This window comes from Agelaius tricolor, unplaced genomic scaffold, assembly GCF_023055355.1.
Source record: "Agelaius tricolor isolate 1412-34295 unplaced genomic scaffold, bAgeTri1.0.p SCAF_6, whole genome shotgun sequence".
NCBI lineage: Eukaryota > Metazoa > Chordata > Aves > Passeriformes > Icteridae > Agelaius > Agelaius tricolor.
In genome coordinates this window covers 5081992-5108265 of record NW_027269266.1, presented here as the reverse complement: position 1 = coordinate 5108265, position 26274 = coordinate 5081992, and the positions used below count along the sequence as shown (strand labels likewise).

At 43.9% G+C, this 26274-nt stretch overlaps 1 protein-coding gene across 3 annotated transcripts in view; it reads right to left on the bottom strand.

Moving 5' to 3' along the window:
• Positions 1–26274, bottom strand: part of DPP6 (dipeptidyl peptidase like 6) — a 568804-nt gene that overhangs the window by 396508 nt on the left and 146022 nt on the right. The window contains exon 1 of one of the 3 annotated variants that reach the window (XM_071428573.1): positions 25191–25781. The exons of the other annotated variants lie outside the window; for them this stretch is intronic. Coding sequence (XP_071284674.1) covers positions 25191–25391 — 201 coding nt within the window. The 5' untranslated portion in view covers positions 25392–25781. Of the gene's footprint in view, positions 1–25190; positions 25782–26274 lie in introns of those variants that run through there. 3 annotated transcript variants of the gene reach the window in all.

Here is a 26274-nt window from a genome sequence, read left to right as displayed (position 1 = left end):
ACCTCCAGAACATCCAGACCTTCACTGGTCACCCTCACTTAGGGAAACCAAAGGGGTTTTTCACCTCACTGGTAAATAATAGTACATTTCTTGCCTAAAGTGGTTTAGCAAATTTATTGCATTGCATCCAGGGATTGCTCTGACTAGACACAAGGTCAGCCTCTGTACCAGTTTCACTGTTTTCTAAGCAGTAATTTAGACTGCAGAGGGGAGCCCTGTTCCTTGATATACTGAGCTAGGACATAAGGGGAACAATTCCACTGTGTCCCAAAAAAATACTGATTCTTAGAAATAAAAGGGGATAGGGGCTGGCCAGGTCCTGTGTGGAGACACAGAACTGATGGCTTCACTGCAGGGACAGAGCAAGAAGTGAAGGGTACAGCAGGGCTCAGGTGCACAGGAACAGCAATGTTTCTTTCAATTTATCCTCTTCTTACAGAAGACCTTTCTTTCCTTCCTTCCTTTCCCTTTCCAAGAGCAGAGAGTTAATCTTTGAAGCTCAGTGCCCCAGGATTCTGTGTATGCCACAAGTTTATATGTGTTTGTATGAAAAATCCAGTGACATGGCCTTGGGCACAGAAGCATCCTCAGCCACAGGCTGCAGGGAGGACGTGCTGGGGGAGCTACAGAGTCTGTTTACACTTGTCTAATATTCTTTCTTCAGGCTACTGACAACTGTCAAGGAGATGAAAAGAGAAACTATTTTGACCTTTGTAGTGATCCAGTCTACACTCTGCTATGCTGTAGTACTGGAATTTACTTGGTGACTTCAGCTCTCTTTTAGAAGCTCGACACCTGAAATTATTGAAGCAAATCATAAAAGGCCTTAAGGGACTTAGAATTGTTTAATCTCCTGATTAAATTAATCAATTTTTAGATTGTGTACACTTGAGTTTACAGTTGCTGGGAATTTTCAATATTAATGCTACACACCTTTCATTTCAATGTTTGCCTCCTCTATTTCTCCTAGACAGTGCACTGATCAACAAATAAAGATCATTTTCTCCTGCTGTCCTGTGGCAGGAAGGAGCTGGGAGGCAGCAGGAGTTAGGCTGTGCATTGCTCTGGGTGCTCCTGTCCCTGTCTGATATGTGTAAGAGAACAGCACATGCATTCCCTGCCAGGGGCACATAAGACCCACAGGCAGCACTCCTGGTCCTGTGATGGAAAAGGGACCATGATGGGAACCCTTGGAGAGCCTCCACATCCTCTGCACCATCCCAGAAGCAACAAGGGAGCAGAAAATTCCTCTATCAGGAATGGTGTGGCCAGCAGGAGCAGGGAGGTCATTCTGCCCCTGTACTTGGCACTGGTGAGGCCACACCTCAAGTGCTGTGTCCAGTTCTGGCCCCTCAATTTGGGAAGGAATGGAGGGCCTGGAGCACATCCAGAGAAGGCAACGAGGCTGGAGAGGGGCTGGGAACACAAACCCTGTGAGGAACCACTGAGGGAGCTGGGGGTGCTCAGCCTGGAGCAAAGGAGACTCAGGGGTGCCCTCATCACTCTCTACAGCTCCCTGAAAGGTGAGTGTGCTCAGGTGGCCCTGGGCTCTTTCTCCAGCAGCACTGACACAACCAGAGCACACAGCCTCAAGCTGCACCAAGGGAAATACAGGTTGGGTATTAGAAAAAAGTTTTTCACAGAAAGAGTCACAAAGATCTGGAATGGCTGCCTGGGGAGGAGGTGGAGTCACCATCCCTGGGTGTGTTTAACAAAGCCTGGATGTGGCACTGGGTGCCAGGGTTTAGTTGAGGTGTTGAGCCTGGGCTGGGCTTGATGATCTTGAAGGTCTCTTCCAACCCAGTGATTCTGTGAATTCTGTGAATTCTGTGAATTCTGTGAAAAGTACAACATTCCCTCCCAGGAGGGAAAGAAAGCTACCCAGGACTGTTCCAGGTGGCAAAACAGACATGCTCAGCTGAAGATGAAAAGCTAGCCCAACTGATCAATGTGGAGTCCAATGCTTCCCTGGGGATTTCCATCGACTTTGCTTCTGAAAAATAAGGAGTTCACTGCTCTGTGCATTGATCTGGAGACTGGCAGTCAAGAAGAATGGCAGAATAAACCCAAATTCAAACCATTAATGCTGTCCCAACAGAGCAGCTATAACCCAGGCTCCACTGGAGCCCACAGCCCTCATGGCTCTCACAGCACTTCAAAATTCCTACAGAGAGGTTAATGCACACATGGTCAGCTGGTTTGCTCTAAGCTGAGATCCCCAGCTCAGATCACAGGGTCATTCTCAAGCCCTGGGGCTGGCCATGAACAATTTATATTCCATGGCCCATATCCCATCCCAAATCAGCACATGCAGCTCTCCAGAGGCACGCAGAGGGGTTTGCTCTGTGAACTGAGGGGCTCATTGAGATTCTAGTTACAAAACAGGTTACTTCAGGGATGCCCACAGTTTGAATAATTTAACGTCAAACTGGACAAACACAAGAATGCATTATGCAGAAAAGCCCATTTTGGAAGGATAGGAGATAACCTTCTTAGTCTCATCTCTCTCCTCATCACTTCTTAACTGTGTTAAGAACTTTAGCTGGAAACTGTTTTTCCCAGTAGAGTAACATTAGGGCCATCCTGTGAAGCGCCTGTTTAAAAATCAGACCTAAGCACATCAGGAAAACCATCCTTAGCTGCAGTGCTGAGGACTTGGAAATGTACCTGGTGAATCATCAGATCTCTGAAAATCAGCTTCTCCAGCAGCCTCAATTTCAATTTCAAAATACCCAAAGTTATCAGGGTCAGTTTACCATCTACCCCCTTGCCCTCTTAACAGGAAAGAGAAATTGATCTTTCTCTCTGCATCAGTAGTGGCTTCTGTCAAAATGTTTTTCTGCACATATTTCCAGACTATTCTCTTGGTCCTTTTGTGACCATTCTACTATTTTTTATTTCTGCTTTTTCTCTCAATTGGCTGTTATGTCTGATCACACACCTACAGTACATATTCTGTAAGACAACTGACTGTTCCCCTCCTTACTTGCTTTTCTTCTCCATTTTCTTTTTTTTATCCTTGAATTTCATTTGGGGTTGCATACAGAAGCCACAAATCCATCATTTATGTGTCTATGGGGACATACTGGTGGAAGACTCTAGGCCACCTCCACAGAGATACTTAAATGCCAAAGCCCAACAAAATTCAGTTCTTTCCCAGACCAGACTCTAATGTTCAAGTTAATTATTATCATTTGTATTATGGTTTTTTTAATTAAAAAGTGGTACATCCTAAATATTCATTTTCTGTTAAAAGTATAACAGGCAAACACTACTAGAAGTGAACTTGTTCACTCAAAATTCAGCAATATCATTCCACAGAATTTCCATTCTGATCAGTCCCATATAGACAATAAACAGAAAGTTTTCTGACTCCTAAGTGCCAAGAACTAATTTGAATTTCATGACAAGAGATAGGGATCGGGGAGAAATAAATTAAGAAACACTGTATATCTCCATACCCAGTGGCAGGAGACTGCAGCCCACACTCTTTGTTTTAGCAGGTTCAGGTCCCTGGAGCAGTGAAGCCCCAGCAGCAAGTTCAGCAAGGTTGGCCATGCAAGCACAAACTTCCTGTCTCTGGCAGCCATGAGGAGCCCACAGTGAGATTTGTGGTGCCAGAAATAATTTCCTAATGGCACCCAGTCAAAATAATCTTTTATCAGACATGGCTACACCTACAGGAGTTGCAGCTCTACCTCCTCAGTTCCTTTCCAAATATTTGCAGCAGCAATAGAAGAGGTATTATTAATGGCATTAAATGTTGTATGCAGAAAAAGAAGTTAGAAAAAGTGACATTATCACAGGCCCACATTTAGAGAGCATTAGTTTCTTCCCCTAACAAATGTATTGAGTGATAGCAATGTTTTCAGCCTCCCAGAAGAGTTCAATGCTTGAAATCTGAAGCCAGACAAATTCAGAAAAATCCAGGTGAAAACGAGGCACAGAGTTGAGAGCAAAGTCATTAATGGCTGCATGACTTAAACACTTTGATGTACTCTGTGTCAGTGGGGCATGGTCAGGTCACAATCAGACTCAAAAAAGTTCCTCAGCTCAAAGCTAGCACAACTCCTGGAAGCTCGTGACCTGTGGAAGGAAGGTGTCAGTCCCACACCTTCAGAACCATTCCACCTCAGGAGCACTTTGCAGGTTTGGAGATGCTTCCAGTCACACTCCCTGCACTGCTGGGCCATGCCTGGGTTGGATGAGGCAAAGCTCTGGCTCCCAGCATCTGCACACCCCCCTGGCAGCAGCAGCAACAGATCCCCTTATCCCACAGGCAAAGGAAATGCAACGTTTCCTGAGCAAGAACCTTCCTGTTCCTATCCACCAAAGCTAAAAGGATGGATGGATGGATGGATGGATGGATGGATGGATGGATGGATGGATGGATGGATGGAAGGAAGTGTTCCATGGATCACATCTGACCTGTGAGATACCAGAACAACCAGAAGCAATGGAATGATTGCAATTAAATTTACCATCTCTAGTAAATCACCATTTCTTAGTTTATTACAGTCCAGTTTAGGCTGACATGATGAAAATGCCATGCCAGGAATGTGTCCTTATAAATTCTGAATGAAGAGGGGGTCCTGCAGATGCAATCAACACATGGATACCCAGACATTTGTTCTGGGAATGGGTTAGACATATGAGCTGTCCATCTGCAGTGGAGATGAGAGCCTCCCACCAGTCTCAGGGAAGAAGAGAAATTTACATTATTATTAGTGGAATGTTAAAGAAACAGGTCATCATTAGTCAGGAAATATAGAACAAGGTGACTAGGACAGGAACAGGGATGCTGAAGCTTTGTGCACTAAAAATGCAAGTGAAAATCACAAGTTTAGTCTGAGATTTGAGGCAGCAGAGCAGATTGCTCTCACCCACAGTGACCAGTCTGTCACTGTGTCCTCATGGTGCCACTCACAGATCAAGACTGCACTGGGAGAGGCACAAACAGGCTAAAGGATGGATTGTTCCTTGGGGCTCAGGATCTCTAAAGGATGGATTGTTCCTTGGTGCTCAGGATCTCTAAAGAATGGATTGCTCCTTGGGGCTCAGGTGCAAACAGACAAGCTGCAGCAAGCAATAAAATCATCACTTGACTGCTGATGTGCAACAACCAACTTTGTGCACACTCTTAGCCCATGGAAATGTTAGGTAATTTGGATTAGCTTAGCCTTTACAGGGTTTACTGCCTCAGAGCTGCCACTTGTGCCTAAAGTTTGTGATTTCTGCTTTACCAGGTAGATGCAAGCTCATTGCAAACACCAGGTGTGCGAGCTGCCCTTGTTGCAATAAATATGCCAGCACTTTTCCAGCAATGCAGCAAACTCCTTTCTAACACAGGAGCTCAGGGTGACTGGGGAATATTTAATATTTCCTGGTGCTTTCAGAGTTACAAGCTCTTTACTGGTTTATTATCCAAACCTGAAATCACAGCTCTAATCCAGCAGATTCCTGTGCCCAGGGGATCAGATGAACTGAACATAATCATGGAAAACAGTGAACACATTTACCCTATGTCTCCAAGTAGTTTAGAACTACTCCTTTTAGCACCAAAGACTGATATATTTTACATTAAATAATAATTTATTATTCCTGAATGCGAACTACTAAAATATTTGCAGACCAAAAACCTGAAACTTACCTTTCTTTAGAGAAAGAATTTTCAACACTCTGAGGAATCTCACCCTTACTAACCTTACTTCCAAACAGACCACACTTTAAGTTTGTTTTCCTCTTTGTGGCCAATTCTATGCAAATTTTGTTGCCAAAATACATTTGTGTCCTCAGAGCACACACATGAATAATTCATTCTGCATTCATTCATAAATTTGTTTCTTTTAATTTTCTTCCTCAAATTTAGTCCTTTGAGCCACTCAAGACAAGGAAAATTTCTATCTTCCAGGTACCTGAAGTTTCTCCAGGCTCAGAATTTGGAAGCAGATCTTCTGTAATATAAAGCAATAAAATAAAGCATCCTGTGGTGCTCTATTTCTCTCCTAGCAGGAGAACTCCTGCTTTCCATTAAGCAATGATGAACATTTCTTCCTGTTGACTCCTCCAGGAACCCTTCTAAAACCCTGAGGTATGTTACATCAGCTGTGAAGTTCTGCCTAAACTCAGTGCAGATACACACAGAGCAGAAAGCTGAATGGGAGACAATATTTCAATTATTCTTTCTCAGGAATAAAAACACTGAAACTACAAAAAAGATAAACATCTTTTGAATAACATCGGTAGAAGAAAACTGGGTGAGGTAACAACTAGAATTATACAACTAGAATAATTATGTTTTTGTGGAAAGTTTTTCTTTTCACTTAATTCTTTTTGTTCCACTGTTGACCTCCTGGAATTTTATTCTTGTGTGTCCCAGGCTAAAGATTTTGGAAATATGCTTGGAGGGGATACTGTAATTCTTTTCCATGTGAACTGATCTACTTTCCATGGATCAGCTTAAATGATTATGTAGGTCACAGAATTCCCAACCATGGGGTTCTAACACACTCTTGGAAATAAACTCACATACCTGGGTTTAAAACTGCTCCTAGGATGGTTTAATTACCTATACAAGGTGGTAGGACTTCTACAAGGCAGACTCATAAAATCCTATATATTTGTGACTAGGAAAGTTTCTGAAAGATGATTTCACCCATCTGGACAGATTGCTACAACTTCCTTATTCTATTTTAATTTAGTCTAAATTAAATTGTCATTGCCAAAACTGTCCCTAAAGCCAGGACAACCTTGTCAGTTTAATGTAAACTGAAATTAGAGAGTTTAGAAAGAAATCAGTTTATTTGGAGAACTGCTCAGCTAAGTTTACCTAATTACCCCAGCACAAACCACATCCCCTCTGTGCCAGAAACTATATCAATACCAACAGAAAGGTAAGTTCTACCAAAATAATTTATTGTTAATGCTTATTACAGAAGATATTCAGATGCACACAAAAGAGGAACAGATAGATGGTGGAAAGGGGTCAGAGCTGTTGATCTAATTTCCTAATGAGTCAGGTAGAATTTACTAAAAACACACCCTTTGCTTTCAGAAAAGAGTGCAGCATCCCAAATTCCTTACATATTTCCTGCATTCTGACAGCTATGACACTGGAGAGAAAAGGAACTTCTTTCCCCACAACAGCTGATCCTTAAAGAGGATGAGAACAAAATAATTTTCAGTTACTCCATTAACTCAAAGGTCTGTGGTCACTCTCCTGCTTTAATCCACTAATGAACCTCTGGGGACTCCATTTGCTGACATGTAATGCCACCTCTTGTTTTCCTGCTGGCTTTTGTAAGAGGAGATTGTTTCTGTAGACTCAGATGGGGTCTAAAAAAGGCTCTGTTTTAGGAAGAGTCAGCTCATGAGAGAGGAAACTGAAGGGCTCATGCACTTGAAAGTTTTTCTACCCACAAGACCAGTTACCCTAATAAAAGAAATTACTTCTCCCTGCAAGTCTTGCTTTAACTCTAAGCACAGCACATTTTTGGGGGTCTCTCTGGAACTGATACAGTGCAATGCAAACCTTAAAATTGAGCCTCATCCTCAAGCACTCAGGGATTTCTGATGAAAGCCCTCCTGAGGGAGTCACTGGGGCCATGGTGGCATGCATGACTGGAAAGCAGCAGTGTGCAGTAAATGAAGTGCTGAGCTGGAAAGGTGGAGGAGGAACAATTCCATGACTCAGCAGGACGTGCTGAAGACACAGATGATTTCCCTGTTGCTCATGCAGCCACTTTCTGTGATGCTGGGCAAAACATTGAAGTTGAATTTTGCTAAGTGAGCACTACAGTGTTACTTGCTTCACAGATGTTCACCTCCGGGACTTCTGGTACTATTTGAGAAATGCTGAGGGTCAGCACTGCCACTGAGGTCACAGATCTGTGTTTTAGACTCTCACAAAAATAGCCTTTACCTCTCAGTATTCAGGATACATTAGGAATTGTTCCTTAGCTCGGGGAAATAAACCCCTCCTCATGTTCAGCAGCTGTCCCATGAAAACAAATTCACTAGGTTTTGAGAAGCATTCAAAAATTGTGGCAGAAAATGCTAGAAAAGAGTGCAAGAGAAAATTAAACAGTGTCTGAAAAGAGTACAGACTAAGGCCCAAGGCCATACATTAAACAATGGGCAGGAAATCAAACATTGAAGAGGTTTTCATTAAAGGACTGTGAGCACAGGAAGAGGAGTCCTGTGCAAAAAACCCCAAACACGACCACAATGACATAAAATCATTTCATAAAGATGCACAAAACGCTCAAGGAAATTAGAGTAACGAATACAAGAAAAAAATAATGAAGAGATTCACTAGAGCAACAAAAAGTCCAGCACTGTTGATATTTTTTGAGTGGTGATTCCTCTGATGCATCTACAGGAGCCCTGAAAAACCTCTATCAGCAATCTGAAAGTTTACAGCAGGGTGAGTAATCAGTGGATAAATTAGTTCTGACTAATGTGAACGATCAGCAGCTGAAAGCTTGCACTGCATCCGTGCAACAAAGAGCCTGTGGTACCCTCAGCTCTCCCACAAGAGCCTTGCACTGAGCCCTGCCCAGCTCTGGCACCAGGGACCCTCATCCCTGGGGCACACACAGCCCTGGGGAGGCACTGATTTAGATTGGCTGTGTGTTTGGTGACATGTGAAATTCCAGCTCAAATAACCATAAAAATCCTGAGTCTTCAACACATATTAGCACTTTGAAGCAGTATGAGCTCTGCTGCTTGATCTTTGCTGTCTTGAGAAGTAGAAAAAAAAAGAGTTTTAGTGCCACACAGTTTGGACATTTTGTTGGCTGAATAATTTCTAGCACAATGCCTTTTAGCCCAGGGCTTAGAAAAACCATCAGGAACAGAAAGCTCAAGTAAGATTATAGGATATAACAGAACACTTCATCTTAACAGCAGTGTGGAAACAATATCAGATGGCTTTTATTGCATAACCAAAATCTTCTGAAAAATCTACCCAATACAACCTAGGGATTTAAATGTTCCTGAAAAATTAAATGCCACACAGGAAGAGAAGCCAGCTTTCTAACTCCCAGTCATGTGCCACAGCCATGGGTCTGGCTGATTTACTGCTCACGTGCAGCTTGCCTTCCCTCTGCTGCTGGGATGAGATACCTGGAGGTTACTTTTGCAATTTCCCATCATCATCATCACTGCTGTCCTGAGCACCCAATCCACTCCTGTGCACTTGTGCAAAGCTGTCACCTGCCTCCTCTGCCCCTAACCACACTGCCAGAGCACCAGTGTCACTGCTTCCCCTCAGCACCCATTCCTGAAAGCTCCACTTCTGCTGTTCCCCTCCTGCACTGCTCAGAAAAGGAGAGAGAATTCCCTTCTCCTCTCTCAGCGCTGGAATAATTGGTAAGAAATTTTCTGCCTCTGAGCAATCCTGCTACATTAAACCTCTTCCCATGTGTCATCATTTGATTTGGAGAAGTGGCTGCATGAAACCAGCCTGGGCTGTGGGGTAAAGTTCTCACAAGTGCTCAGGGCCACACACAGCAAAGGACACAGCTGCTCACAAGCCATTCCCTCACTGGCAACATTTAGAGCCCACTGTGAGCTTGAAAAATCAGCACTAGGGATACTGAGGGGAGGAAGCTAACAGGAATTGCCTGGCATTGCCTGTGGTAGCCCTTCTTGGGTCCTTTTTGCACTCACCATCTGCTGAGGAGCACGGCCCTTCCTCCTGGCACTCTGACCACCACCCCCACACCCAGCCATGTTCACTTTTCCTCAGTTTTCTTTCCAATTCTCCTGTGTTTCCTGTGTTCAGAAAGGACAGGAGAGAAGAAACCCCTCCTGGTTCTGCAGCAGCAGCCAAGAGCTCAGCCTGGGAGATGGGGTTTGGAACAAGGCTGAGAATGAATTCCAGACTTCTCACCACACAGCAATGGGCAGTTTTGCTCCTCCAGGTGAGGCCTCTAAAACAATTTGTGTTTCATTACTCAAACATTCCAACACACATTAAACCCACTCTGAACCCATACAATGAGTGCAATGAGCCCTTGAAAGGCACCAGGTGTGTTCCTACACGAGGTGAACTCTTGCTCTGCCTGTTTGTGAGAGGAAACACAGAGAAACTTTATGGATTTATGTGCTTAGAGCTGGGAAATTCTGTCACATGAGCAATGAGCAGCACTGCTCCTATAGCCTGGAGGAGATTTTTATTAAAAAAGGAAAATGCTCAGTGAGGCCATTCAAACTCAGCTCAGTTTTCTCAATCATTTGAATGTATTGAGCTACTGAATTCTCTTCAGATACTAAAATCTACAACTCAGGTAGTCTGGAGACAATGTTCATACACTATAGTGGTCCTATAGCAGAAAACAAGCTGTCTGATATTCTGAATTTCTCATCCATAGGCTTTTCTTTGCAAACTGCCTTTGTTATGGAGATAGGCAAAGCTACTGCTTATGAAGGACTCTGGGATTTTGGGTAGAAGCAAAAAAAAAAAAAAAAAAAGAATGTACAATTCTACAACAATAAGGGAAAAAGGACTGCACTGAATTAGATTTTCCCCCACAGAATATTTGCTGCATAAATGTCTGTAGATGCTGCTGCCCTCCTAGTTACAGACCTCTTGACATTTTCCCTCTGGAAATGAAAAAGTGTTTGGCCTACAGGGGAGGGAGCTGGAAATGTTTAGAGAAATATCATAGACATCTGACACAAGTTGTTTGAAATGCAGCAATCAAGGGACTCTCAAATAAACCTGACTGAACTATCTTAAAATACCTTTAAAGGACAGATTCAGCCTTGTATAACCCATTTGACTGTGATTATTTTCTAAAAAAAATAGAGTCTAATAACCTTTACCTCATCTGAAGATACTTTGAAAAGATGTTTAGCCTGCATAATCAAAACTGAGTTCCTGTTACCTAGCTGGAGGCAGAGACCTCTTCACTGGCTCATGCAAAATTTCAATATGTTTAGTTTAAAAAGTGGCCCTTATGTTTTCTCTGCTACCAAGGGCAGGTCTACAATATCAAAAAGTAGGATTTCTGAGATCTAGCCTAAAGCTAGATATATCTTTTATCTTTGCCCAGCCTTTCTAGAAGACTCTTCCAATACTTCAATGCTCAAGATCATGAAAATCTTGTTATTTCCTGCCTGAAACAATTTATGACCAGATCAGAGCCATCAATTCTTATTCCAACAATATCCTTCATTTAAAAAAAACTTTTTACTGTCTCCAGAGAAGGGCCCATTGACCTGAATAAATGAGAATCAGTGATTGTTGAAGCTGACCAAGAAAAATGCTGCAAATGCCTCAGTCTGACAATGAAACTTTCTCCTAGATAGATATCCTGAGGATGGACAGATTCTCCATTTCCACCATTATCAACAGAAGGGAGAGCCTAAGTTATGGAAAATTCTTATCTCCTGCTTTGATAAGAGATAAGACTTATTAAGTATAAAAAGCTCTTTGCCTTTTAGTCAGCACACAAATTTACATTTGGAAACTCTGAAGATTATGTCACTGTGATGTAAAGAAAATATTTCGGTGCTGTACCTGGCTGGAATTCCCTGAGCTCCAGAGGTAGAAAAGAGAAGTAAGCACTAACTATGAGATATTTTCTAAGTTTTTGACAGAAAGTTCAGCAATGTCAGCAGGCAAACTCTCAAATAACTCATTTGATTAAAAGCCACCACCAGATTTCTTCACCCAATCTTAGAAATTTGAGGTATCTAAACTGAGTTTAAGAGGCTCAGTTTCCAAATACCTGGTTGCCCATTTACCCCTTAACCAGCCTCTGCTTCACATTCATGAAAAGAAATGGGATAGGAAAGTAAAACAGCCACATTTTTCTTGATTGTTTGGAAAGTCACAGACAGCCCCTACAAAAGGAGGGAAAAGGAGATAGGAAAGGCAATCCCTAATGCCCAACATGCATTTTACAATCAGTCCATAAATCATCCTTCTTCTCTTTGTAGAAATGCCCCGAGCAGAACAGAGCAGTCCTGAAATGGTTCATTACTTACAAACATTTGATGAAAGTGGATTCAGCTTTTGGTTTATGATCCAACATGCTGGAGGAAGATGAGTTTTCTAGATGAGACTCAGGCTGAGCACACAAAGCAAACTGCTCCTTTCTGCTTTTCAGTGCTGTCCAAGGTGCTGGGTTAAAGAAAACCCAGGAGTGGGCTGCTGCCAAGATGAGCCCCACAGTTATCACTTATCCCTGCTAGAGACACTGATCCTTGTGCAATTCATCTTCACAGCATTGTGGCAAATAGGAAAAACCTCTGGTACACAGATCCTTTATAATTTTTTCTTTAAGTTACTTTAAGTCTTGCAGTTTATGAGTCTTTCCTTCAATTATGGCCTATCTCAGCAATCTGCCTTTGAAGTAAGGCTCACCAAACCTTTCTCAAAGGGCCCTGGAGCCTGCTGATTGAGCTGTCTCACAGAAGCCTTGCTACTGGTGTACCTTTGGAGTGCTTTTAATCATTTTATGAAGTTAGGAAATCCTCATCTATTAAACTGCAGCGGACCACAGAGAAATTTTATGGCTTGTCACCAATCGAGATCAGCTGAAAGGAAAGCAGAACGGTGCTTTCAAATTAAATTACAGTTTTTCAGCTTGGACTGGCACAATCTGTCTTCAGCAAAAGAGGGGCCTTGTGTGGAACCTTGAGAGCAAATTCAACCCTCTGATTCACACTGCTGCTCCCTGCATTTTGCACTGAGCTGCACAGTTACAAAGGTGACTGTGGCACTCTCAGGCATCCTTCCAGCCCAAGGACCAGGTGCCATCTGCCATTTCATATTTGGAAATATCCAAATGTGTGCTATTTCCAAATAGGAAATCTCCTATTTCCAGGAGAGCTCCAGCTTAGCACACATAGGGAGGGACAGGGAAGGAGCATGGTTATAATTTGAGGGATTTCACATGCAGATTTACTGAGTGGGATTAAACTGGTTTTAACCTTGCTCTTCACCTTCTCTGCCCAGTGCCATGAGGCACTTTCTGCAGCTCACCCAAAAATGAGAGCCACTACAGAGCTGTGCAGTTGTTATGAGCACCCCTGGGAGAAAGGAAATACTCCCTCTGACCCAACATGAGAGAAGAGAAGAGAAAGTATTTCCTCTCTTCTGCCTCTCCTCTAAAATCAAGTTTGCCCATTGCCTGGAGAGCAACTTACTGAGGAACCAATAACTTGCTAATGACTGAAACGTAAAATAGAACAAAACAATAACAAAAACATCCATTTTGGCCATGTTTATATGTGCTCTGAATTTACATCCTGTGAATGCACTGTTATCTTCTCTGAACATTTGTGGGAAGAAAATTTCAAGCCCCCCTGAGTTTAAATGGTCACAGACAGTGAAGGTGCTCCTGCCCAAGGGAAAGAAGATTTTTAAGATACCTTCCAATCCAAACAATTCTGTGATTTCCATGATTCTCCTAGAGACTTTTCCAAACATCAAACACACACTTCTTTACAACCCTGTAATACAAACAGTTAATCTAGGCTGGAAGTACACCAAAAAAAAAAGAGTATATTCTCGTGTAAAGTGAAATGTAAAGTGTTTTCTAAGTGACAAAAATATACCTTGAATTTGTTATTCACATTTCCAACATATCATAAGGATATTTTCTTTTTCTTAAGGACTGCAGGTGTGACACTACATAGCTAGTCACAAGTTAAGTATTTATAAAATACCTTCTTAGAGAAGAGGAGAGAATGAGAACTATACAGCTTTTCTGTCATGTATTTTATAAAGATATCAACTATTTGCTGAATTCTAAAGAGAAAAAAAAATGGAAAAAGTTATCATAGAACTAAAATACAGCAGAAATGGTTTCCAATCTCTTCCCTCTGGAGGCACCAGAACATTTCATGAGAGGTGGAATAAGAGTAGAAGAGACATTTCAGGAAAAAACATCAGACAAAAATGTCCAGTCTTCCAGATTACAAATAGCCTGCCTTCCTGTCAAGAATGAGCTGCTAGATTAGGCTAAGTAGAAGGAAAAAGAAAATATGGAATGTTCTGTCTCAGCCACAAAAGATATTTTGCCCCATAGGGGAAAAAAATAATTTAGAAGCAAAATTCCTTATCTTCCAATATCAGAGCTGGCTTCCAGTGCTGTGCCTCATGGCTTTCCTCTTTCTTCTTTCTTTTTTCTTGTCCTTTGTCTGTTTCTCATCCTCCTGTTTTTAATCTTGCTCCCAGAGTCTGCCTCATTCTTTCCCCCAGAGGCAAATTAAACTGAAGACATTGATTGAAAATTCCCACCCAGGCTCTTAATGAGTGCATCATGTCTGTGTCTCCTTTTGGGCAAAGGAAATCTCAGAAAGGTTTTAGTCCACTAAAGCTGCCAGAACAGCCCAGACACCACACACACACACAGAAGGCAGAGAGTCTTTGAAAAAAGAAAAAAAGAAACCTTAGGGACAGCAACCACAAATTACTCCATTCTGCCCATCTCCCTTTCCATATTTGCTTCCCATTTTTCTCCTCAGTGGCCTTTCCCACCTCCCAAGTACCTGACTTTTAACCCAGACACCCCTTCCATCTATCAACAGCTTGACACCCACATTCCTGCTTCCCCAGGACCAACCTTGTCACTTTACCACATTAGCCAGGTTTCCCTTTGTGACAACTCTTGGCATGTTTCCCCCCTACCAACCACTGCTCCCTTTTCCACTTTAGCAGCCAAAGCACAACAGTCTGATAACTGCTCACCCAGTATCATGTATCTCCTTATTATCTGCTATATTATCCTTATCTAATTGCATGCACTTTGGCTCAATCTGACATTTTCAAAACTACAGATGCTTATTAGCTTTCCTTAGCTAAAAGAAAAAATGTGCATTATAGTGATTATCAGTTCCTGGCAGTGCCTGTGAAACATTGTAATGAGAGAGACCTTTAGCCCACCATAAACAAGCACAATCAGGGCCTGTTTTGGTTATTAGCAATGCTCCTACAAATGTTGCCACTGTCAGAATTAATGACAGCACTACTAATTATTAATAATCTCATGTTTCTGTCCATGGGTTCTTTCTAGCCCAAAGCTTTAGGCCCAAAGCAAAAATTATTTAATTCTGCACCCTTCACAAGGAAGCCACAAATGAAGTGAAGGCCCTGGTTCCTTTTTGGTGCCCAAGAGATGCAGGTCCTGCCTCACAAAGGCAAATAACTGGCTGAAGGTCATGCAGCATGTCCATGGCACACCCAGGAACTGCAAGACTTCCCTGGGACTTATTCCAGGCTCCACCACTGATCCATGTCCCCTCAAACAGAAGGCATCCAAATGTGCCCAGAAATCACTGAGAATTGCCCACTCCTTGAAGAAGCCTGTTTCAATGTCACCATCCTCAAACACAGAGAGTATAAACAAGGCAAGCACAATAGAAGGGGTTACTGTGATCCTAAACCTTGGCTCTGTCAGTTTGTCAGTTTTAATTAATTACTCTTGTTTGCAATGACTCACTGTATGTGTTCTGACAAATGTTTGTGCTGCAGTTCATAACAGAACAAAGAAGCTGCTTCAACAGCACCCACTTTATCAGAGACACCATTGTGAAGCACTATAATACCTTCAGTGTTTTCTCCATGTGTCTCCTCTTGTATCTGGCATTACACCAAAAAATATTTAAAAAGAAAAAGAAAAGAAAAAAAAATGAAAAAGAAGTTAATATAGAGCAGGCAGAGGAACAGTATCAATAAAGTGCAGAGATTCAATATGCCTAGCAGTAAGAGTAGTAGAAGTGAAAATCTTTGGTTCACTATAAAGTATTTATGTGTCTATGGCAACAAGGTTGTTGATTTCTACAGCTTCCCTGAGAACAAAGTAATAGAAGTTCAGTCTTTTAAATATTGCTTTTCTTTTCTAGCACCCAGATGAAATAGAAATAGAAAAACAAAACCAAAACCAAATCATATTTAATACAGGTTTTACAGAAACATGAGGAAAGATTAAGCAATAAATTACAAACAAAGATAGGATTCTACAGTCACATGAAACATAATCCCACAAGCAATCTGTGCAAATCTCAGAGCTGTGTATGCAATAAACTTATCTTGGGACAATCAGTCTCTTATGCAAGAGGTCAAACTCTATTTAAAGCAGATCCCAACATCCCCTTGCTCTCTGCTCCAGTCTGCTCCTGCTTTCCCTGAAGCACAAGACAGCCCAACCTGCCCATCCTGAGAGGAGGGCAGGGACACAGGCAGGAGCTGAACAGTGCCAGAGGGAGCATCCTGGGAAGTGGCTGCAGTGGAGCCATCTGGGTGTTGCTGGGCACCATCCCTAGGAGCCAGGGCAGGGAGATAAGGCTGCCAGCAGCCCCCTGTTACACAGGGAGGAAGAATTGACCCATGGCTTCCCAGCAGTGCAAAAAAACCCAGAATTCTTCTCCATGAGGCAGAGCTGAGGGATGGGAGAGAGGAAGGGATGAGCTGTGCTTGCTGCCCCTATGGTTTATAAGGGATTCAGAAGTTTTGGGAGCAAATTGGAAGAGCCCTCCACCCCAGAGCCACCTCCAACAGCACCCTACCAGCCAGCAGCAGCAGCTGCCACAAGATTCCTTTTCTGTGACACTGCTACAAGCATAAGTGTCTCTTTTGCTACTGTTAGCGGGTCATACTTTTCCTTTTGCCAAAAGATGGCCTTATAAATAAAAGTCTTTTTAAATCCCCCTTAGCCAGAGGCACTGCAGGACACTTGAATTCTTCTTTGCAGACACAAACTGTACAGACAGGGCTCTGCAAACCTCTGCTCATACCCTTGAGAAGGGACAGCAGCCAGAACCAAGCCTCCTACTGCTGGACTTCTCCCTCTGGCCCTGCCAGAACAGGAGGAAAGCAGCAGGCACAGGAACCCTGTGCAAACCTCCTGCAGGGTCTGCTCACCAAGTGCCTTCAGATCTAGGGCTGGGAGACTGCAGCAACATCTGTAATTGCTCAGTCTGCATGGGTTTCATTTCTCCTCTGACCAAAATGCCACAGCTGCATTTTTTTTATAGAGAGTTTGAGCTTATTTTAATGGAAAATGAGGAACACAAACATGCTTTTGTCATAAACACTTTAAAATCAATGACTGTGGTATAATTGGAGCTGAGGTTACCAAGCATTTCCCACTGCTGCATTTCCATTTCATGTAGCTCTGTATATCCAAAAGAGAAAGCCTGGGGAGAAATTTGCATTTGCTTTTGAGTTCTGCCTAGACTGAAATCTGCTTGAAATGCTGGAGCACAGATGCTATTGACAAATACAGAAAAGAAATATAAAAAGCCCCAAACCACCCCCTCCCTGAAATACTATAATGAAAGCATTAAGATACTCCTGTCCTTCCTTTTGGATGCTTTAAATCTCCTTTTGCTCAAAGCAAACTCCAAAGCCTAGAAGAGCTGGAAAACTGTCAGAAATGAGTGCTAGCTACAACAAAGACTTAAATGTGCCAGACTTCACAATTAGCTTTACACCTGTAAGAATATCCATGGTGATAACTCGAACAATTTTTAGTTTTAAAGCCCCTGGGGCCCAAAACCAGAAACTGCAATAACTCACAAGGCTGTGCCACAGCAGAGCATTGCTGCCATAGAGCTGAGATGAATTGTCCATGTGCCACCTCAGCCCCCAGTTTTCCATCTACAAAGTGAACGTAATAATAATAATAATAATAATAATAATAATAATAATAATAATAATAGTAGTAGTAGTTTTAAAAGGCCCAGAGACTGCAACTCCTGGAAGAATCTCTGTAATAGCTGAGCTCTACTACTAACAAGCACCTTGTTTAAAGTAAAATAATTTACACCTCCTAAGTGATAAACAATTTAAAAACATATTCAGTTTTCCTCAGCAGAGAGTCACAAAATTGATCTTTTTCTAATTATTTCATACACTTCAGTACCTCTGTGTAAACTTAAATGTTTTCAGAGTGAATGAGGACCAGACCCCTCTCTATCTCACTCCCTGCCTCCATATTGCAAGTTCTCTGAGGCTTAAAAGCTGTATTAATCTTTGCTGTAATCTTTGGGAAGACTTTCAAGTGCTATTTTGACAAAATAAATGATGAAATATCTCTAAATTAAAGTGCTTAAAAAATAAGATGCAATTAAATCTCTGGTTGCATGTGGAAAATTTATGTTCCCAAACACTCTACAGGTGGAAATGCTGTGAAGGACTTCTCTTTCCAGCACAGAGAAACCACTGCCCATTCCCCCTTCAGAACACTTTCCTGGATTGTCCCACCACGCTCTCCCTCTGTTCCCTCCTGCACAGCTCTGTGCTGCAAAACATCCATGAGCCCACTGCTCATTCCCACTCTCTTTTATAGTTCTATACTGGCAGTAAAGATTATGGCACAGTGATCTATTCCTATAGATGAATGCAGTGATCTATTTCTATAGATGAATGCACACACTCAAAATATGCTTTAACTCAGTTAACTCACCCACACTGAATCTTACCAGTACCAAACACCCACAACTTAATGGATACATACAATATTTTCAAAAGTGCATATATCAGTAGAAAAAACGAATCCAAAAATGAGTATTTGTGCATCTAACGAGGAAATATATTTCAGTATCTGTTTTTGCTTTGACCACAAATCTTTTGAAACACTTTGAAATGACAAACCTAAATTTTCTGAGTGTACTTTTGAAAAGACACACTGTATCACAAGCAATAAATAAAAATCAGTGAGTGAAAGAGGCTTTTGGAAAAAAAAAAATTGGCTTTTTTTTTGCTTTCCTTTGGAAGAAAAGAAAAAACATTCCCTTAGAAGGAAGGTTTATTTCTTCCTCCATGTACTTAAACTATTGCTGAACCCTTTCTTATGAAAATATTTCCACCAGAAGGTGAAAAAGAGAGTTACAAAACTGCCACCAGTTCCAGCAGACCTAGAGAAGGCAGGAAGGAGCTGAAGAACCCCCACGTGTAGGTGTGAGTGTGTAAACAAGGGGGTGGTTGATGTTCCCCTGCAAAATCCAGGAAAAGCCAAGTGCTCCATAGGAACGATGTGATCACCACACGCTGCCACCCCTTGGTCACGGGATGAAAATGTCCACAGCTCACGGCCCCGTGCTGGGAATCATCCTGCTCTCCAGGCAGAAATCCCCCAAAAATCAACCTGCAGTTCATGAACTGTAATGGGAGGGTTTGCTGCACCAGCACAAGGATAAATATATTAGCCCAAAATAACGTATAGGTTTTTATTTCACAGGACAAAATCTGCTGACTCTCAAAGAGAATTTTCCAAGCTGGGATACCACCCTAAGGACTGCCTTCAGTCTGGCCTTTCCTAAAACAAAAATACACACAAATGGCCAGAGAACAGCACATACTCACAGATTTATATTCCCCCCCCCCCCCCCCTCCTATGTCTTTAAAACCCCTTGGAAACCAACTTGAGCTGCTCCAGCCCTGGGCTCAGTCTCTGCTTTCTGCACTGGAGCTCCCAGCTCAGAAAGAGAAATAACATGAGCCGAGTACTCCACATGAAGCACCCCAACCTATGGCACAGTTCACTACTATTAGAGAGATGATTCAGCCTCTTCACACAGTTATTTCTGAATACTTAAAAATACATTTGCTCTGGTAGATTTTCTAGTGTGTGCATCATCACCAAGGCTAGGGAAGACTGCAGAAACAGAGGCTGGTTTTAAACTGGCAGCAAATATCATAACTTTGTTTAATTATAGATATAGCCATAAAGCAAAGTGTAAAAAGTGTATCACTTGCAGACCAGTGTCCAGTATTCAGTAATCACAAAATATACGATGAGATTCTGTGCAAATATAACCCATGATTTTATAAGGTTTGTAGCTATTCCTTTTGAAGGAAGTAAGCTGCAAATTTTGCTCCTTTCAAAAGGTGAGCTTACAGAATGTCAGCAGGGCCTAAATATTTCCATGGAAATATCCATTCCCACTCTCTGCATCTTAATGGCTGGAGGATAACTGAGTTCAGCTCCAAGAACTCACCAAGAAGATTCTAGGAGAATCTTACCGACTTGAGAATAGGAGATTCTTACGGAGTTAAACAGTTGGTTTTGTCCATACACACAGCAGTACAGATCTATAGATAGACTTCTGGTACAATTCAAGTTGTTATAGCTTACAACAAATTCAGGGTTTCTGCAGTCCCACAAACTCCTCTATATAATCAATCCATTCATCTCTTTAGGAGAAAAACAGCCCACTTTTGAAATGCCTGTTGCCTGAAGCTCAGGCCTCAACATTTCTGAGGGTTCTGTCCCTGACACACATTTCTAGGAGGCAATATCTCCTCCTGTTAGACCAATAATGAACTGAAAAGTAACACTTTCAATTACATGCAACAGCAAGTCTGCTGTACCAAATTACTTTTTTTCTTTTTTATACTGATGGCTTTGATTCTCACTTTTTCACACTCACTCTATTAACAAAGGATATTTAATTTACTAAGTCCTTAATTTATCTAAGCACAAAACACAGTTTTACTGAGGCATCTCAAAATGATCTGTATTTATATCTGAATGAAAACCTTCTCAAAAGGTAAATAAGTCTGAATAATCAATTGCAGAACTAATAAAGTATAATATATGGCCAAATGTAGTTTTAGGCAAATGTAGAAAAGAAAAAAAAATTCAGAATTCAGTTATTGAAAGAATATCAGAGGAATTAAAGGTTTTGTACTTTGGGACTGGCTTTTTTTATATGCTTAGGTCTCCTATTAAAGCAAATAAGAGTTTTGGCTGAGTAATGAACCTGTAAGAATGCAGCACGTGGCTTTTCATATAAAAAAATGTTATGATATTTCACTGGAGGATTCAATATTTTTAACAGATAACTTAACAATTCACTTTAAAAAGTACTTCTGTTAGTGACTTATAAAATGGATCAATATTCCACATTACAGGAAAGTGTTGAATTTTTTATGCACCTGATTAATGCATTGTTATCATCCCAGTAATTAAAAGGAGCGGCATTACACACAATCAGCATGATACATCTTACTCAGCACCTCCTGGCAGTTGCCTGCAAAAATTAAACTCATTAATCACTGTGATGCCAAGAAAGAAGCCTGGAAAAGATGAAGAAGCTCTATTTTATGGGAAAACAGTTCTCAAGTCAACATGTAGGAGAAAATCCTTTTCACTGTACAATATGCAAAGCATTTCTCTCATCAGTCTAAAAGGTAAACCAATCAAAATTACCATTTAAAAGGTAACCTCATCAATCTAAAAGAGAGAATTATGCTAACAAAATTGTATAACCTGCTATACCACCACACTGAACTGAATGAAGAGTTCTCAGAGACGTTTCCTCATCTAAATAAATGCAGTAAAAAACTAATTTTATAACAAGGTAAATATGTATTCTGAATTTTGTTTAAAGCTGTTGCAATAACTTTAATATCAATGATGCCACTGAGCAAACTAGGAAGTGTTTTTCAGGGGTCATTTATATAGAACCTAATTAGATGAACAATTAACATGAACATTTTGCAAGACTTAATCCAGGTTTTGTTCAGTAGTTTGGTCTACTATATATATTTTCTCATATACCTGCCACGAGTTGAATCATAGTAAAAACTTTAAAATTCTAAAAATCATAGTAAAAAAATTAACATTCAAAAGAATGCTGTGACCTCTACTTTGCTGTATTTTTCTGTTACTAAAATAATGTTCTCAAGTGTGTCTCAATGGTGCCTGTAGGTCAGCAGTTGTCATATAAAATCATTACTGGTTTTGATTTGAATTTTCTTAGAGAGTTACTACCTCCTTTTAACTCTTCATAGATTTCAAGCAGTATTTTTCCATCAGTAGTTCTTCCAGTGGACAGAATGCTTACTTTCAATACTGTGACCTTCAAAGGCAACATCCTGTCTTTCCCTCTGTTTTGTTCTGCATTGAGGTCTGTGCTGGTGCTTAAAAATACAGCACACATATTTCAGCAGGAAAAGTCATCATCAGTAACCCATAAAATACACTCAGTTCTCTCCCCTTTATTAATCACATGACAAAGTTAGGAACAGAACAGTCTCATTCTCAGGTTGCTTTTGATATTTCCAAGTGTGGGAAGGGAGAAAACCCTTTGTTTCTATTTGTTTAAGTTCTAGATTCTCCTAATACATTGGTGTCAAAAGATGAAAGAAAAGATGAAAGACAAGGTGAATGTCCCAGTTGTGCAAAACAGAAAACAGAAGTCTAATCTTAGGAAAGAGTTTCCAGTGCTGTCTCCTTAAGCCTTTCCCCATGATGAGCAATAGCACGTACTCCTGGCACCCTGCACAATCAGACCACTCTCCTTGGACCTGTCCCGTGGTCTTTGCCAGCTCTCTGCCTTACTTTCCCCCTTCCCTCAAGGCTCTCAGGCCCAGGGATGCATTTGCTCATCCTGAGTGAGCCTGCCGGCTGCCACTCTGTCTCTGCTGCTGTCGCCACAGACAAGGGCGGGAGGTCACTGTCAGCTCACCCCAGCACGGTCCTGGGAGTGTTTGGAGAGCAAACAGCTCCTCCTGACCCCGGACAGCTCCTCCTGACCCGGGACAGGAGGGGTTCGGTACCCTGGACAGCTCCTTCTGGCCCGGGACAGGAGGGATTCGGCACCAGGTACTCCTTCTGACACAGACAGGAGGGGTTTGGTATCACGGACAGTTCCTTCTGATCCGAGACAGGAGGGTCTCGGCACCCCAGACAGCTCCTTCTGACCCGGGACAGGAGGGGTTCAGTACCCCAGACAGCTCCTTCTGACCCGGGACAGGAGGGTTCGGCACCCCGGACTGCTCATCCTGACCGGGGACAGGAGGGGTTTGGAACCTCGGACAGATCCTTTTGACCCGGGACAAGAGGGGTTCGGCATCTCGGACAACTGCTTCTGACCCGGGACAGGAGGGGTTCAGGACCTTGGACAGCTCGTCCTGATCCGGTCAGGAGGGGTTTGGAACCTCGGACAGTTCCTTCTGACCCAGGGACAGAGGGGTTTGGCACCCCAGACAGCTCCTTCTGACCCGGGACAGAGGGGTTCGGCACCTCGGACAGCTCCTTCTGACCCGGGTCAGGCACCCCGGACGGCCGCCCCAGCCCCGCTCCGGTTCAGCACCGCGGACACCTCCAGCCTCCCGCCCCCTCCTGCCGGCGCCTGGACCCCGCTCCCTGAAACACGCGATTTAAAGACCATTTCCACTGGTTTGGCACGACTTCATCCTCCCGACCTGAAGGACCCTATGCCAGAGACCACCAGCTCGGGTTTACCAGTCTCTGCTGAAGGACACCCCTGTGAACTGCCGAGCCGCTTTCTCGGACAGGTTGCCCCCTTTAGAAACAATTCACACTAATTGTCCACGTGCGTTAAAGAGTCACCCCAAATCCCTGCTTCTGGCCACAATTTTTTTGCACTTCGTTGCGGAAGACACCAGGCAGGCACAGACAGCAGCGTCCCTCAACAGTGCCCAGCAGTCACTGGGCACCCACACAACTCTGACGGGATGGGGGAGAATCGGAGGTGAGGAAGAAAAGAAAGGAAAAAAAAATAAAAGAAAGAAAGAGAGAAAAACTTTCCTAATAGAAGTTTAAGGATATTCTTATTATTACTATTCTGGAGCCTATCAGCAGAAATCCCTCGCACATGCTAAACTGCAGGCTTTCCTCTGCCTCCGGACTCAGAGCTTCTGGTGACCAGAGAAGCGGCTCCAGACATCTGCTGTCTGCAAGTGCAGGAAAGCGAAATTAACACAATGAGGAGAATGTGCCTGAGCCCAGCCCTGGAGGTGGCACTCCGCTGGCTCGCAGCGACACCTAGAGCCCAGCACACGGCCGGGAAGGGCCCCGTGTCCCCAGCCACACCGGGAGAGAGTCACCAGGGGGTGCGGGCACCCGGGGAAGGGCCGTGTCCTCCTGCACCTGGCCAGGGCCAAGGGACAGCAGTGCCAGGATCGCTGCCGGTGAGCGAGTCACAGGAAGAGTCAGCTCAGGTCCCTGTCACTGCTGTCCCCCGGGGCTGTCAGCATTCAGTCACCTCGGGGAGAGGTTTAAGTCGATTGGCCCCATCACTGACAGAAGTGCACTTGTTCTGTGGACCATAAAAGTCTTTACAAAGGGACGGGAGAATGGACAGGGATTTAAAAGATAAACGGAGGGCATTTCCCTGCATACACAACTCTCTCCTCGGAGTGAAGCAGCCCTGCTGTTGTGGCTTGAAGCTCTGCCTTGCTTGGGAAGGCTCCCAGAGCCAAAGCTAAACCCTGCTGCAAAGCTAACGCGTCCCACTCGGGCAAGAAGTATTTTTAACAGACACAAACATTATTCCCAGCTGCAGCCATTTGCTTCCCCTTGTGTGTGCTTCCACAGAGGCAAAACACACTCAAATCCCTCTGCAAACCTAACACCAGCCAGCCATGTGGAGCCACACGTTTTGATCTATCACTGGCCCTTGTTCTGAGTCTGTCCCCCTCCTCGACACCCCGGAGGAACTAGGGGCAATCGACCCAGACTAGTTTAACTCCATCGGACACAGCAGGCAGCCAGCGGCCTGGATTAGTCACTCGTTACTAAGGCGATATGCAGATGCACCCTTTGAAGGAGCGGAAGGTGCGCGGCCGAAGTTTTCGGCTTCCCCACGGGGGCCCGCCCGGCGGAAGCGGGGAGGGGGGACAGAGAGACCCCGAAACGGCTGCTCAGGGGTTAAAAAGTTTTCCTGCTGCCAGGTTAGGAGGAGGCTGACAGGAAGGCGAGGAGGGAGGGACAAGGTGAAGACTTCTGCCCCGGGAGACTGCTAAAGGGTAAAAGACGGAATAAAAATTAAAAAAAAAAATTAAAAAATAAAAAAGGGGATGGGGAGCCTTGTCGCGTAGCTTGGGGGCAGCAGGACGGAGCTGGCACCTGGCGTTTCCTAAGGTGCTGACCCCGCGCCCCCCAGCCCCGCTCCACGGGAGCGCAGAGCCGCGCAAGGAGCTCGGTACCGGCGAGAGCTGCGGGGCCAGCGCGGGGGCGGGCGGGTCCCGGCTCCGCTCGGCTCCCAGCGGGCTCCGTCCCGGACCATCCCCGGCACTCCAGGGCAAGAGGAGCAGCGCAAACACCCGCCTGGAAAGACGAGCGGACAAACCGCAAGAAATCGCTGCCAGCTTAGAGGGGCACACAGCCATCCCGCAGGACAGGGGGCGGGGAGGGGGGGGCACCCAAAACCCAACCCAAAACCCAACCCAGCCCCACGCGAACCACAGCGGCGCTTACATCCTCCTCCTCGCAGTCACTTCGCGACTGGTACTGGAAGCGGGGCCGGCTGCCTTCCTGTTGCAATGGACGCGGGGTCTTGCCGGCAGCGCCGTCCTCCTCGCTGCTCTGGGCGCCCAGGAGGTGACTCGCTTCGGGGGGAACGGGGAACGAGCGGGAGGTGTTGATCTTCCCGCTGAACCGCTGGTACAGTGAAGCCATGAAGTCAATCCGCGGGAAGCGAGGGAGAGGGAGGGCAAGAGAGCCGCTTCTTTTTTTTCTTCCCCTCCTCTCTTCTTTTTTGGCTACAGCATGCTACACGCGGGTGAGGATCAGTCCCACATCAGTGGGAGGGAGAGAGAGGGATGCTGCTCCCCGGTCTTCTGCACCGGCGCCCGGAGAGAAGCCGGGGGGTTCAAGAGAGCAGAGACGGGGGAGTGATGAGAGGAGGAAGAGAGAAGATAGATAAATAAATAATAAAACGCAATCGAGCCGTAACACCACAGGCCCCGGGAATGCTGCACCATCCAGTGTTGGGAAGGGAAAAAAAAACAGAAGAGAAAAAAAATAACCAAAACACTCCACGAAGACGTACCCCCGATAATGGCGCCTGAGTGGATCAGCATTAAATGTGCTTTGGGGGTGTGCGTGTGTGTTTGCAAAAGCAGGGAGGAAAAAAAAAAAAAAAAGGAAGGGGGGCTGGCTCAATCGCTGGCTGTCAGCGGCTCCCCAGGCAGAGGTGGCGGAGCAGTCGCCTCCGAGGTCGCATACCAACAGTGTGCACAAGCGAGAGGCAGAGTGACAGAGTGTGTGAGACGGAGTGGAAGAGGCTGGGAAGCCTCATTCAAAGCACGTTGCTCTTCTTGGGAAGGAGGGCTCTTCTACGATCATCTCCTTTTCGGTACCTTCTGGGGCTGGGATTTTTTCCTGCCTATTTTTTTTTTTTTTTCCCGGGGAAACAACTCAAAAAAGAAAAAAGAGGAAAAAAAAAAAAAAAAAAGGCAACAGACACCTGATCGCCAGCCGAGAGAGAGAAAAAAGAGGTGGGGAGGGGGAAGGCGAGGCTGGGAGGCGGGACCGGCGGCTGGAGGGGCTCTGGGAGGCC